The sequence below is a fragment of the Syngnathus floridae genome, chromosome 7, assembly GCF_059516105.1.
Source record: "Syngnathus floridae isolate MCC-2025c chromosome 7, RoL_Sflo_1.0, whole genome shotgun sequence".
Classification (NCBI taxonomy): domain Eukaryota; kingdom Metazoa; phylum Chordata; class Actinopteri; order Syngnathiformes; family Syngnathidae; genus Syngnathus; species Syngnathus floridae.
In genome coordinates this window covers 4,076,352-4,092,500 of record NC_142419.1, presented here as the reverse complement: position 1 = coordinate 4,092,500, position 16,149 = coordinate 4,076,352, and the positions used below count along the sequence as shown (strand labels likewise).

Here is a 16,149-nt window from a genome sequence, read left to right as displayed (position 1 = left end):
TAGCCACAGCAACAAGCACAAACATGATGAGGCCTTTCCAGCTTCCGAACGTTTTCATCCAATCAGACCAAATATCGGTGTGTAGGCCTGAATGATCTTTCATCTTTTTGTTCAGTGTCCTTAGTCCTTCCAACGCCTTGTTCAGTCGGCCTCCTGGTGCCGTGTTTGGGATGAAAGTACAACATGCATCACCCAACATTCCACACACACCATGTTCCTTAGTCAATAGCCTGTCCAACGCAATTCTATTTTGGAACGCCATTAACGACGTTGCAGCCAATTGTTCATGAACTGCGGCAAATGATTCAGCTGTATAATTACCCAGTCGTTGGACATTGTAATGAAAGTAATTAGTACGGTCTACATTTTTATTGGGAGTGATCCATAGGAAGATACTTTCGAATCCCGAGAACACTTGATTAACGAGTTTATACTTATCTGGCACACCCCGGGGCACTCCTATAGTGTCAATATATGTTGGATCGTCGTCGCTCAACCACGGGGGCAAAACGTCTCTTTTGGCTCGCTTCAGGAGCCCCGCCAGTGGGGACTCCAGGTTCCAATTGAGATTCTGTATTTCAATGGGGACAACCACCATAGGCATTATCAAAGACACGAGGGCACAGATACCTGATGCATTCTTCGGCAAGCGATCCTATAATTTGTCATCACCACACCACAACCAGATGTCACTGGTCTTCCTCTGCTCCTTCCATCACTGCTGGGTGAATTCTGGCATGTCCTGTTAAAACTTGAAAACAAGTGAATTTGGAAAAAACTTTGTATATCACAATTACAAATTGAAACCTACTCACCCATTTCTATTTTACCACTCCCCCTTTGACACATTCACCCAATGTGTCATTACGTATCAAAAGGAACCTGCAAAGCGTCCCCCCTCATCACCACTCTCATTGTAGCCAGGCCCGCGGAACCTCTAGCTCCCATCTGGGCCCCGGGACCGTCACCCCAAGTCCTTGAAACTTGACTGTCCACCACACACTCGGCAACACAAACAAAAATCATCGCACTCCTGTCAGTGAGCTTATAGCCCTGCTGACAGCGGACATTTGTACACACAAAAACAAAAACAGACATCAAGTATCAAAACAAAAACAGTCATAAAATGAATCCTGGCGCCCGCGGATCATGTCCTGAAAACCACGTCAACAAGTTCATCATAAAAAACATATTCTTGTAAATCCAACACAAACTTTCCACGAACACAATCGACAACCTGCAAGAATGAAAACAAGTTACGCAAGCAACGCGCAATCCACTCCTTGGCTGGTGGCTGATGCTGCAAAAACAAAATCAAGTCACACAGAAAAACAAAGCAGAGCGTGCTATTGTTGCAAACACGTTCAAGCGTCAAACACTTGGTCACTGTCCACCTAGTCCGTCACCCCGTCGGGTGAGCTCAAAGTCGTCACACGTCAAATTGTCCAAAGTCTTGCTGTTCGATACTAGTTCTGTCTTGTCTGACCATATCAGACAAGACCATATCAGACTGTTGCGCTATTTTCGGGAATGTCTGCTGTACGCGCACTTGCTCCTTTTTTTTCTGCTCCTCTTATTTATTTATTTATTGTTGTTATTTATTCATTATTTATTCAGCACGCTTTTGTTGTACTTGTTTACTTGTTTGTCTGTTGTGAGCCATGTCTTGTCACCGTGGGATAGGGGGGAACGAAATTTCGGTTTCTTTGTGTGTCTCTGGCATGTGGAGAAATTGACAATAAAGCTGACTTTGACTTTGACTTTGATATCGCTGAAATGGGCCTTCTCCATCACACCGTTTTGTTGTCGATGGTGCCCCTGATTGATCATTGAGCCATGGTTCCGGTCAGAACTCATCACTTACCAGTTCCAGACCCTCCAGTCTGAACCACCCCTTTAAGTGAGAGGAATTTCATCCTCAATTGCAAACACATCACCCCAACTTCAGACCTCTCTGGCCAATCATACTGCGCACACACACTCAAAGTTAGTATGTTAGTGTGCAGGCAAACATTGACTCCTAATAGTAACTCTTCACATTTGGACATACTTGTCAACATGACCTATTGTAAAATCTCCAATTCAATTTTCCATAAACTCGCCCATCAGATTCATCGCAAATTGTCATATATGTCTATCTGGGGGGGCCGACTGTGGGACCCGCGTGTCAGGGGAGCCTCCATAACCTCAGATTGCTCCTACAAACTCGATCTCTATTACTTATCCTAATTAAATTCAATAAAGATGGGTCCGACTATTCCCTCTGGATTTTTACGTCATCATTTGGCTCTCCCCCTTTTTCCTGTTGTCTAGCTCAAATATGTTTCTCAGTCTGCTTCTCTTTATTGCCCCTCTTGGCGAGTCTCACTCCCCCCTTTTTCCTCTTCCTAAAAATCCTGCCTGTCACACCATCCAGCACCTCTCCCTGCTTCCTTAAATCGTCACCTATTTCCACTCCTTTCATCCACTCCCTCGCGCGGTCTGCCCCCCTCTGCAAAGCTGCAGCTCCACACAGGGAGCGCCAAGCCCTCTCCCTAGAATGGGCAGTTTTTAATGTAATTTACGTCATTGCTGTCCAGATCTTCTATCCTCAATCTCCCTTGCTGTCAATCCCTGTTAAAATGCCAAAATGCCCCTGTTCCTCTTGACTGAATCCACTTTAGTCCAAATGTCCTATTCTAAAATGTATCTAACTCAACTTCTACTTCTTAAGCCTGACGAGCCAAAATATCAGATCTCGCTCTTGTTTCTTACCGTTTTAGCCTATTTGTTTTATCCAAATCTGTTCAATCTCTGACTATGATGCTTTTCTCTGTAGCTCTACGCATTATTCAATTTTTTATCAAATCTCCTCAGTTCTGTCAAACTCGGTGCACAATGAAGCTCCCGTCCACCTTGACCCAAGCTCCACCCAGTTTGGTAACGCCACAGCAAGGAGTGCGATTTGCCCGTCGGACACTTCTTTTGCAGCACCTCACACTCTCAAGTTGGTGTTCTTTTGTGGTTGCTTCAGAGCCAACCCATCCATCACTCTCGAATGAGTCCATTGTTCAAATGAGTCCATTTTCATCATTGTGAGTTCCTCCGCTTCTCACTGTCTTTTCTCGTCCCCGAGGATGTTGTCTTTCCTCCGGGGTGTACTTGCCCCCTCCAAGCACAACAACAGTCTTTCTTTGTCCTTGCCAAAAGTCAAATTTGCCTCAAAGCCAGGCACCGTTTTGTAGTCGTCCACGGCTGCAGGCGGAGTCTCGGGATCGAGTTTCAGGGATCCTGGCACTGAGAGTGACAGACTGGGACATCAAACTTGTAAGACTATTTCCAAATGTAGCTGCTGCCATCAATTCACTAATAACGTTTGTTTACCAAATGTCAAATTCTCCTAGTATCAGCGATCTCGTTTTTATATTGTAAGTCCTGCAACTCATCCTATTTCCGAGCTACGTTTAGTCTATAGTTCCAATTTAATGCGACAGTACATTGTGTCTTCAGTATCATTATTCAAAATTAACTCATCAAGGTCTGCGTTCTACATCTACCCCTGATCTATGTCTAGACCTCTCAAACGTTATTACCTGTGTCATGCTTGCTCAAAAATGTGCCTTAGAATATGGTGCTGTGAATTTCCAATCTCCCCGATCAAATTGGATCCCGCTTCTCAGCTCTTCTTTCTCATGCTCCTGTTAGCCTGCAATTGTCCAAATCAAAAATGTTATTTTCTTTTAATTGTCTTTCTTTTGAACCTCTAAATCGCTCATGTTGCTAACCTATCTTTATCATTATTTACGAGTGAGCCCCCCTTTCTTGAACATTCTCTGATCCATGCCGTCTTCCTCCTCACACGCCCGCACCCACACAGGGTGTGCACATAAACGCACACACCGAGCGCGCACACAACCGCATGTACACACACACACACGCATCCGCACGCACGCCAATACACAAAGCGCGCACACAGAGATTACGCACGAACACAGAACACACAGACAAAGGGATTCGAATCCATCTCTCATGTAGCTTCTTTGCCACTTTCTATCGGTCAATACCACTCACAATTTGCGCTTCCACATCAGCATATACATTCCTTCAATCTCACTGCTTCAAACATTCACTGAGAAACTCACACTGTCCCTGCCCCGCCCGCAGCCATAGCACCCCCCGTGCGAGGGGGGCGCGGCATCAATGTTGACCAGTTACAGGCTGGCCATTTCCTGCAACAGTCATAGCACGAGCATAGCACAGGCCCACGCGCACAGCCCAGACCCGCGACTACGCGCTAGTGCAGGCACGCTCATCAGTCTCAACCTCTCAAAGGGCAGGCCAACTTTGCTGTTGCGCCCTTCATCATGTTCACATTCGACATCTTTCAATGTCTTCTACACAACATTTGTTGTCTCTTATTCTCATCCTATTAAGCCACCGTTCTTGTAACTTTCTGTCACACGCCTTATTTTCTCTACTGCCACACCTTGCTCATCTTAGTTTCTCTAACCAACTTAAACACACCATTGTCCACTTCTCAATTTCCCTATTATCGCTCAAAAGACTCCTAAACATTCTCCATTACTGATTTCTTCCATAGAACACACATCTCACTCACACACACTCGTATACACACCCACTCATGAGGATCCTCTGCGCGCACACACACTCTCCCCCCAATTTGGTTTATTTTGGATATTTTAGCGGTCTGATCTCTCACAGGAGGAACTGTTACGACCGGATATTTTTTGAGGAGGCCTCACTTCCCCTCGAGGATCTCTTAAAAACCCCAGCCATTTGAATACGATCGTCACCGCACCCTTGTCCGCCACGACGAAGCACTAGGTCCCTGACCTATCCGTAGTACGCGTCAGTCCCTGACTTTACCGTACACGTTACACACGTAAGTTCCAAACTTATTCACCGTATGTATCTTAACTTCATGCACACCTTATTTGATCTGAACGACAGTCTCCTCTTAAATTTCCTCTTTCAATTTGCAGCATTTCGACTTATAGTAACAGGTATTCTGCTTACCTTATCGGTGATGAGCTCAGGGTTGAGGAGACGTCGTACCAGCTCAACGTTGTGCGCTTATTCCAAACGGTTCGCCGACCGGGAGACAGTGTCCCTGACACTGTCCGGTGTCTGGGCTAAAGACCACGAGTTGTCAATTACCCTTCTCTTGACATCACGTCCGCGGTCACCAAGAAATTGTTAGGTTACGGATTTTAGTTATTGATCTGACTCCAAATTGCGATCAACACTTAACACATAAATTGCTATGTCCTAATCCACACACTGGCGCACCTAACAATTTTGCGAGTTCGTTCTGTCAAAGAGAAGACCAGTAGGTCAATCAGACCAAATTTACCAATTGTTTATTCCTGACAAAGCACACTAATACAGGCCTGGGTCCCGGGTCCCTCACACTAAAACTCGTGCATTTTTGTGACCACCAAAAGACGACACATTCTTCCGGGTTGCCCAGTTTTGAAGAAACACAATATGAATATTAAAGCATGCAAAACATTGTGAGGTGATTGGTCGATGGCCATCTCCTCCCCGGCCAGGTGTTGCTGAGGTCAGGCGGTTGGGTTTTCCCCGCGAAGCCCGGCCACATAGACGTGCTGTTGTTCTCGTTTCTCACCGACCTTGAGGTGTTCTCGTCTGGTACTCCCTATCTGGGCCTATTCCACAACACTTCGAAGAAAACAAGTTCATACAGTTTGCCTGCACATTCTTCGCCACCCACCAATCCACACGAGCACTCCAATACTAGATATTAATATGATTATAAGTTTAACACAACCTTAAAAAATATGTTTGCAAACTCCCGAAAGCACATTTCCCTTTAACACACACACACACACACACACACACACACACACACACACACACACACACACACACACACACACACACACACACACACACACACACACACACACACACACACACATTATCTGGACGGACAGATGGACACACACACAGCAGCCCAAAAGTGTGTGTGCGTGTGTGTCCATCCGTCCGTCCAGATAATCATTTTTGTAATCGTTGTGAAAAACCATGGTTGACTGCAAACATAAATAGAAAACATTGATACCTCTAATTATCGCCCATGCTGCTAAAATTTCTGCAATTGGCCATTGCGCGCGGTAGTTCCGACCGACCATTGCATGCGATCTTTCTGATCAACCATTGCGCGCGGTCGTTGCCCGCCGCCGTTCCGATCGGCCATTGCGCGCGGTCATTGCGCTCCTGTTGGATCGCCGCTGTGGGAATGTCGCCCTCCGGCCAAAGCTCATAAGTAAATGAATGGGCCTTCGTACTTTGTATAATTTCAACCGAGAGGAAGTGTGCAACTTGGGAGCGGCCGTTGCGCGCGGCCGTTGTGGTCGGCCATTGCGTGCGGTCGTTGCGCACGGCAACTCCGATCGGCCATTGCAGTTTCAACCGAGAGGAAGTGTGCGGCTTTGGAGTGGCCGTTGCGATCGGCCGTTGCGAGTGGCCGTTCCGATCGGCCATTGAGCGCAGTCGTTGCGCGTTTGAAGTATGCTGCGTTCCTTAAGAACACCAGTGAGATGCAGGTATTGCATACTACATAAGGAAAATAAACATATTATCGCCCATTTCAGTGCCCCTTGGCGATCGGACAAAAAGTGTTCTCTATTAATTGCCCACCCCCCTGTTGGACATACACACACGCGCGCACATACACACACACACACACAACACACACACACACATTATCTGGACGGACGGATGGACACACACACAGCAGCCCAAAAGTGTGTGTGCGTGTGTGCGTGTGTCCATCTGTCCGTCCAGATAATCATTTTTGTAATCGCTGTGAAAAACCATGGTTGACTGCAAACATTGAAGCCAGTAAAGTTTTGTTCAAGCGCTCCAATTTTTACTTTGCTTTTATTTTTGTCATTTGTCCTCTAGCTGCTCCTCCCCAGTGGTGTGACAGTTGAAGTGATTGTGGTGAATATTGTATCAGCCGGGCACGTCTTTGTCCAGCAGCACACCCATCCTACTTACCATGCCCTAAGAAGCCTTGACCAGCAGATGTTCTTGTGCTACTCCCAGCCAGGCACACCCACCCTTCCCTCTCCAGCTGAAGGTAAATATACCAGTAAAGAAAAATATTGTCTAGACCCACCCTTTGCAAAGTATTGTCCACAGTCTCTGATTGGTGTCACAGTGTTGGGCTTGGTTCATACAGCAGGCAAATGTGACCCAAATTGGATTACCGTATTTTTCGGACTGTAAATCGCTACGGAGTACAAGTCGTACCAGCCATAAAATGCATAATAAAGAAGAAAAACACACATATAAGCCACACCGGAGTACAAGTCACATTTTGGGGGGAACTTTATTTGGCAAAATCCAACACCAAGAACAGACATGAATGGGCAACAACAGGGTAAACAATAAGGTATGCTAACGTTACATAAACACAAACGAGGAACTGAGAATGTTCCTGACGTAACATGTTAACAGGTATTCAAATAACTCCCTCACTGTTTCATGCTATTACATATATTAACACATGGTCTCTCTGTCTTCATCATCTAGTTGGTGTGATATGTGCAGCTCCAGCAGTGGAAGGAGCCTGGTGGAGAGCTCAGGTCATCACCTTCTATAAAGAATCAAATGAGGTGGAAATAAGATACGTTGATTATGGTGGCTATGACAGAGTGAAGATTGACTCATTACGGCAAATAAGGTATGGCTATATGTAAGAAGTACTGTTTAAGGGCCCTTGTCAACACAGCATTGCATTTTTAGATTAAGCTTCTTCGATGAATAAAGAAAACTTAAAGCAAAGCAGTGCAGTCCTTTCACAGAAGCTAGCGATGGCTAGCCTTGCGTTGTGAAAGAGGTACAGTTTTTTCATTAGTGTATTGGCCCAGGGTTTCTTTACCAGGTTTTGCTTTATATTTACCACATAAAGGACAATAATTATATGTACAGCCATCTTGCTGATATTCAATAAATTAATCCGTTTACCATTGAGGACAATAAATGATGAATGAGCAGTTTAAATAGTCAGACTTGTATAGTACTAGAATGTGCAGATTTGGATAGCGCTGTTAACACCATACCTTGCCCAAAACATTTTAAAAACTCAGACATTCATCCATCCATCCATCCATCTTCTTCCGCTTATCCGGGGGAGGGGCGCGGGGGCAGCAGCTTTAGGAGGGACTCCCAGACTTCCCTCTCCCCAGCCATTTCATCCAGCTCATCCCGGTGGATCCCAAGGCGTTCCCAGGCCAGCTGAGAGACATAGTCTCTCCAGCGCGTCCTGGGTCGTCCCCGGGGTCTCCTACCGGTGGGACATGCCCGGAACACCTCCCCAGGGAGGCGTCCAGGAGGCATCCTGATAAGATGCCCGAGCCACCTCATCTGGCTCCTCTCAATGTGGAGGAGTAGCGACTCTACTCCGAGTCTCTCCTGGATGACCGCGCTTCTCACCCTATCTCTAAGGGAGAGCCCGGACATCCTGCGGAGAAAACTCATTTCGGCCGCTTGTATCCGAGATCTCGTTCTTTCGGTCACGACCCATAGCTCGTGACCATAGGTGAGGGTAGGAGCGTAAATCGACCGGTAAATTGAGAGCTTTGCCTTTTGGCTCAGCTCTCTCTTCACCACAACGGACCGGTACAGGGTCCGCATTACTGCCGACGCTGCACCGATCCGCCTGTCGATCTCGCGCTCCATCCTCCCCTCACTCGTGAACAAGACTCCAAGTATCTTGGAGTCTTGTTCACTCAGACATTCAATTCATTTAAAACATATTAATATATTGAAAACGTCTTCCTATGCTACCGTAAAGAAGACAAAGAAAATGAAGAACACAAACAAGGACGCAAAGAAGATAAAACTAGTGTCAGCCATCAGCCATCCAGCTATGATACAAGCCACATGTCGAAATATAATCAGGGCTTTAACAAAGAAACCATCAAGTAAAATCGGTGGCCGCCAGCCCACATCGTAAGTTTTAAGTTAAAAATAGCTTATCGTATTTTCCGCACCATAAGGCGCACTTAAAAGCCTTTAATTTTTGCAAAACAATGAAAACACGCCTCTAACTAAGGTGCCCCTTTTGTGTGGACCAAATTCCAAAATCTGTAAAGTTCTTTTGTGTGGCTTCCGTAATATGTATACAGGTGTAATATGAAGACCCGATGAACCAATCAGAGGACTAGACGAAACATGTAGAGGAGTATGTACCTCCTCCGCCATTGGTAAATAAATACTATCGTTTGTGCAAACCTGTAAAGTTGTTTTGTGTGGCTTTCGCCACACAGACGTAGGTGCCTAATCAGAATCAGCTTTATTGGCCAAGTTTGTGCATGACAAACGAGGAATTTGACTCTGGTTGATCTCAGTCTCTGTACAACATATAAATGACTAACAACATTTAAGTGGCAAGAACAGGATATTATTGCGACAATCTAATTTATTCGACACAAGACTTATTTTGGTACATTATATGGCTCTTAAAAAACTTTAAATATAGGCTTAAAATCAGAATTTATAGAAGTTTATTTTATGCCCTTTATTCATGTTATTTAATGATAAATGGTGTGCACATAGCGCTTTATTTATACCATATGGTGCCCAAAGATCTTGAAGAAGATTACCAGTATATATTCTATCTTCATCTCATCCGCATTGTATAAAGGGACTGCTGGATTATAGCAAGATCTTTGCTTGTTGCCGTAATGCTTACAAACATGTTTAGTGTGACAGCGTTCAACACATTGATGCCTTTGTCTTTTAGGTCTGATTTTGTAACATTACCGTTTCAAGGGGCTGAAGTATTGCTTGACAACGTCGCTCCCCTCCCAGGTACACTGTTTTGACACAAGTTTATGCATAACACATGGTTCTCTGGTATAGTTTATTCCTTATTTCAAATGGATTGCATTTATTTGCTTTCCTAATGTGTACTTACTGTATGATTCTATCAGGTGAGGATCGTTTTTCATCCGGGGCCACATCAGCGCTAGAAGAGATGACAAGAGGAGTTGCATTGCTTGCCCAAGTAGGCCTTTGTCAGTAATCTCCCCCAGACTGATAGTTGACTGTCACTAATTGGCAATATCTTTGTCTTGTATTTTAAAGGTCTCAAATTATGATAACAGTACCGGCCTCCCATTGGTTCATCTGTGGAACATGGTGGGAGAAGACGTAAGACACCACAATTATTAAATTACGAGTTGTTCGATTATAATCATACAAAAATGTTTGGCATTTAAGTGTATTGTAAAAACATATTTTCGTTTTTGTTATTAATGAATGCTTAAACAAAGCCAAACAAACAAAACATGAAACAATATCAGATGAGACGAAGTGATGTCATACTTTTACAGTTTTTGAAACTGTGACTTTCTTAGGTTCTCGGTAATGCAAAAAGCTCGTCTACCAGGCTTCAGGTTCAACTACTGTGGGGCAAAAAAGTATTTAGTCAGCCACCAATTGTGCAAGTTCTCCCACTTACAAGATGAGAGATGCCTATAATTTTCATCATAGGTACACTTCAACATTGAGAGACAAAATGGGAAAAAAAAAATACATTGTCTGCTTTTTTAAAAAAAATATTTGCAAATTATGGTGGAAAATAAGTATTTGGTCGATAATGACCTCGATCTGGGGCTCCACGCAAGATCCCACCCCGTGGTGTCAAAATGATCACGAGAACGGTGAACAAAAATCCCTGAACCACACAGGGGGACCTAGTGAATGACCTGCAGAGAGCTGGGACCAAAGTAACAAAGACTACCATCAGTAACACACTACGTCGCCAGGGACTCAAATCCTGGAGTGCCAGACGTGTCCCCCTACTTAAGCCAGTACATGTCCAGGCCTGTCTGACGTTTGCTGGAGCGCATTTGGATGATCTGGAAGAGAATTGGGAGAATGTCAAATGGAATGTCATAAATTCTTTAAAAATCAGACAATGTGTTTTTCTGGATTTTTTTTTTCATTTTGTCTCTCATAGTTGAAGTGTACCGATGATGAAATTTACAGCCATCTCTAATCTTGTAAGTGGTAGAACTTGCACAATTGGTGGCTGACTAAATACTTTTTTGCCCCACTGTACATGTCATTTACAGGTTATTCTTGCTAACAACAACTTTGTAACTTTCCCTTTGTTCCCCAAAGTAAAAAAAGGTGTTTGCAAATGTCATATTTTGATTAAACAATAGACAGTTTGCTCTATGAGAGACTACAGAAATCAACTTATTTACTTTTGAGAGGCGGAAATCCGATGATTTGGACAATTTTAAGATAAACAATGGCTCAAGTATTTAATTCTCAAATTAATTGTCGATTAATTTAATTCTCAAATTAATTGTCGATTAATTTGATAATCGTTGGTTAGTGTTATGGTTAAAATTTTACAACTCTTATTTCTAGTAGTTTTTTTTTTTTTTTTTTTCATCAAAAGTACCTTAAAAAGGATCCTCACAGTATACAAATTGAAATTTGGAGGCCATTTAGAGTATTTGAAGGAAGGATGTTAACCAAATGGACCCAAAAAAAAAAGGTGTTTTTAAATTGTGTTACACAGTAAATCTGGCCAACGAATGCTAGCAAAAGTGGCCGTTTCACTTTTGGGCTTCCAATGATACGTAAAAACCAAAGATATTAGTCTAGACCAGGGGTGTCAAACTCATTTTTTTCACGGGCCGCATTGTAGTCGTAGCTTATTTCGGAGGGCCATTATGACTGTCAACCCAAATAAATGTATGAGCACCTCATATTATATACAGTAAAAGCTACAAAACAAATCAGACGAGTAAAAACTGGTCAAATATTAAAAAAAAAAAGATATTAAAAGTGAAGACAATTTGCAATTCTAGTAATGACACACGAATTTGATGTACAATTTGTTTTCGCAGGCCACATAAAATGATGTGGCGGGCGGTATCTGGCCCCCGGGCCTTGAGTTTGACACCTGTGGTCTAGACCAAAAAAGCTCCAGAAAGAATGTAAGATAAGGTAAACATGAAAGTTTGTACTGACCTTCAGTTTTACAGTTTAGCATTCACTTCAGTATATGATATATGCTTTCTAAGAAGTAAGTCTAACCAAGGTAATTTCTCTCTTTCAGGTTATTTCTATAAACCGCACATTGGCTGAGAGGGGCTTGGGTGTATGGGTTGATGGATTTTGAGCCATTGTCGGTTAAGGACAATTCACTGGATGATTTTTTGTTTTTGGTTTTCTCATCCTGTTGTTGTTTGTTTCCTTTAAAAAGACATTAAAATATTTTTCTGGCATTGTCTTTGAGAGCAACACTGCTTCAAAATAAGACAAACCTTTTTGGGTCATTCACAAATGAAAGGAAGAAGAACCTTGTACATGAAAAAAGGGTCTATATTGTAATTTAAATAAAGATTCAACCAATATATGTTTTTTCCCCCCCAACTTTACCTTTTTGCACTGGGCTTTTGGACATTGTATTTTAATCATCATGCTGTGTGGGCTCATGAGACGTATGTCAGACTATGTAGGCACGTGAACTGTAATTACCAACTCTGACAGCTATAGGTCAGTAAATTTCAAAATTGTTAGCATAAAGGTTTTTTGTTTAGTCCAGTGGTTCTTAAACTTTTTGGAGTACCGAACCCCATCAGTTTCATATGCGCATTCACCGAACCCCTCTTTAGTGGGGGGGGAATGACATACCAGCAAATCAGTGTGACTTCTGCTGTTGCCTTTGCAAGACCAGTTCAGATATGCGTTATCGCGAATTTACACGACATTCAGGTGTGTTCGGCCAAACGCGGCGTCGGGGGGGGGGGGGGGGGGGGGGGATGACATACCAGCTCTGCTGAACCCCTGAAGCCGACTCACCGAACCCCTAGGGTTCGATCAAACCCAGGTTAAGAACCACTGGTTTACTCCAACTATAAGGATAATGCCATGATGTTGCTAAGTCCAAGGGTGAGTCGGTAGCAAGCAGTCAAAGTCTGAAAACGGTCACCTGGCGACCAACAACAGTGCTGCCAGCTTGGACTAAAGCACAAGCTGGTTGTCCTATCGTAACATTATTCTGCCAACTTGTTTATGACCGCAAAATGCTGTTCTCTGTAGACTTGAGCTCCAATCTCACTGCAGACTATCAAAGAAGCTTTTTTATTCTAATCACCCCCAGCCCCCTTAATTCTATGACAGCACCACCAAAACCGAGTTTTGTTTCGTTTTAAGAAAGTAGTGGTTGTGTGTCCATGTGTGTGCGTGTGCGTGCGTGCACATGGTAATTATCAGAGTGCGCCAACATTCTGATATTAGTTACATTCTGATAATAGTAGTCGTAGATAAGTTATCAAAGGTGGCAAAATTGTAGAATTAACCTTAAAGGAAAACAAACATCTTGTGCATAACATCATTAACATCACCAGAGAAATTGAGTGAAGCACAAGTTTCATATAATAGCAGATTGGAAAACACTACATGAGGATTATTATACAATTTGACTTACCGTATTTTTCAGACTAAAAGTCGCTCCGGAGTACAAGTCACATCAGGCACAAAATGCACAATAAAGTGAAAAAAACACAAGTTGCACCGGAGTATAACTCGCAATTTGGGGTAAATTTATTCGACAAAATCCAAGACCAGACATGAATGAGCAACAACAGGCTAAACGATACGATATGCTAACGTGACATTAAACAGAAACGAAGAGCTGAGAACGGGCCTGAGGCAACATTAACAGTTATCCAAATAACTAAAACATAACACCTTTATCAAACCATTTGTGTCACTCCAAATCATTAAATCCATCGATCGTTCTTTATGCAAACAACGCCGCGTGTGCGCCGCGCCGCTGACAGTTGGACTCATCGTCAGTTGCTGTTCAAATTATTCCACCGGCCCATATGACGATATATAAATTATATATCAAATAACTATTATAAACAACATAAACAACAATATTATCAAACCATCTGTCACTTCAAATCGGTAAATCCATCGATCGTCCTTTATGTAAACAATGCAGCGTGTGCGCCGCGCCGCGCCGCCAGACTCGTCGTCAGTTGCAATTCAAATTATTCCACAGGCCCGCCCGTATATTTCAGTTGCAGTTGAAATTATTCCACAGGCCCGCCCATATATTTTATCAAAAAATCTCTGTCACTCCAAGTCATTAAATACCGTGATCGAATCCTTTGTCCTTGATGTAAACAACGCCGCGTGTGCGCCGCTGACATCAGTTGCAGTTCAAATTACAGTAATCCCTTGCTACATCGCGGTTCGTTTATAGCGGGTTCACTACATAGAGGATTTTTGAATTTTGAAAATTTGTGAATAATTTCACATAAAAATCGCTCTGAGTATAAGTCGCACCCCCCACCCAAACTATGAAAAGAACCACGACTTATAGTCCAAAAAATACAGTACTTGACAATAGAATTAAAATTTGATAAGTGATCTGCTTAGTTGAAATTCAAGACCTTAACAGGTTATAGTCAATTATTGATATAATTCTGAATGTGCGACACTACTATTCATAATTGACTTTCTGTGGTCTGTATTACTGTACCTGAATGCAAGATTTATAAATCTATTGTGGTTAATTGGATTAAAACAAGGTTTCTTATTTTGACTTTTGAATGTCAAGTTCTCTCTCCCTTTTTTTTTTTTTTGTTTTCTTCAATAGAAAACTTAACCATGAAATTACACTACTTAAACGACACAACTTATATCAAGGATGGGCTGAGGTAAACAAAATTAACCTAGTGAGGAGTAATGACAAGGGAATGAAAATGACTTTGTGGACATAGTGGAATTTTCAACAGCCGGTTTTATCAAACAAAACACTATTCTAATTTACCAATAGTTGGACATTGTGGAAATGTGAACTGCTTTTTTTTTTTTATGAAACAAAACTATCTCAATATACCAATATATATAGTTTTTGCTAAATGTTGCCCTTTGAAATTCTATCTAGTCTGTGTAGTCTTTCTCTTCTGAGTGCGTGTGACTGAGCGTGACTGAGTGAGGAAGCACGTATGAGAGATTGAGTGAAAATTCAAACCGAAACTGAGATCCGTGCACATTGCAAATGAGTACCTAAAACACAGATTTCAGAGTTTTTGTTTGTTTTAACTTTTTGGTAACTGAAATGTAGTCCCATCTTTTATTTGTTGCGGCACATATTGGGAATATGAAGGTGCCTCGGTAATTAATCTGCAAAGTCAATGTGGTGAATAAGTGTACATGCAGACAGCTTTTGGTGGGTTTGAGTGTAACGGCTTTAAAAAAATAAAATAAAAAAAAAAGTCCTCCCAGGAGCCTGTCCTCTTGTATCTGTATCCTCAATTATATGGTAAATACTGTAGATGTCTTCTCCTGTGATGCAAATTAACTTCCACCACACCTGAATACTTATTTTGTTCTATGTAAATAAGATACGACTATTTTCTATAACACTGAGAAAGAGTGGTATTCGAAGGGGATGACGGGTATTTATTGCTATTTGGTCCGTTCTGGGTCATTTTGCCTCAAGCTTTCACTCACCCATATTGTTTTTTGAAGTTGTGGGACTGTTTTTTGGGTGGATGGGGGAGTTGTTGTTTTGAATTGCAAGACAAGTCTCCATTGGGATATTTGAAAGTACTGTGCCCATAAGATTTAACATGTACAGATGAAGTTTTTGCTAGGCTCATCTTCATTTTGATTGTACTGTAAAGATCTATTAGGGAAAAAAACCCCAATAAAGGCTGTTTAAAGTGTATATATTAATTTCTTTCCATGTGGTAATTATTTTCATACACAAAGTAACCTGATGCGGGAACAGTAAAAAAACGCATCGTAGTATTAAAAAGAAGAAAGCTTAACATCACCTAATATCACAAATTTGTAATCTATCGTCACCAACATTACTGTGGGCATCTCAATTTATGCTGACTTAAACCTCTGAGATTTTATGGGCATAAGTCTTTTCCTCTCAATAGATCTCACTATAGAGAAAAGCTTAACATTGCATGACATCAGAAACTTGACCAGTTGTCACAAATTAATGTGTACTTATCAGGGACGTGCGGTCATTTCACATTTACGTCATTCCACTTGTAAATTCACATCATTCAGCACATTCGAACCACATTCGGATTGATTCTCGACATTCCCAAAATT

At 42.4% G+C, this 16,149-nt stretch overlaps 1 protein-coding gene across 2 annotated transcripts in view; it reads left to right on the top strand.

Annotated features, from left to right (window-relative positions):
- Positions 1–15,748, top strand: part of akap1b (A-kinase anchoring protein 1b) — a 48,308-nt gene extending 32,560 nt beyond the window's left edge. Inside the window, exons 6-12 of one of the 2 annotated variants that reach the window (XR_015859379.1) lie at positions 6,931–7,108; positions 7,564–7,714; positions 9,779–9,846; positions 9,969–10,042; positions 10,123–10,188; positions 11,904–12,003; positions 12,116–15,748. Coding sequence is in view for 1 of the 2 variants with exons in the window: in XM_088380469.1 (XP_088236595.1) it covers positions 6,931–7,108; positions 7,564–7,714; positions 9,779–9,846; positions 9,969–10,042; positions 10,123–10,188; positions 12,116–12,178 (600 nt within the window). In the remaining variant the exon portion in view is untranslated. The remainder of the gene's footprint in view (positions 1–6,930; positions 7,109–7,563; positions 7,715–9,778; positions 9,847–9,968; positions 10,043–10,122; positions 10,189–11,903; positions 12,004–12,115) is intronic. The other variant, XM_088380469.1, reaches the window with a different exon arrangement.
- The last annotated feature ends 401 nt before the right edge of the window (positions 15,749–16,149 follow it).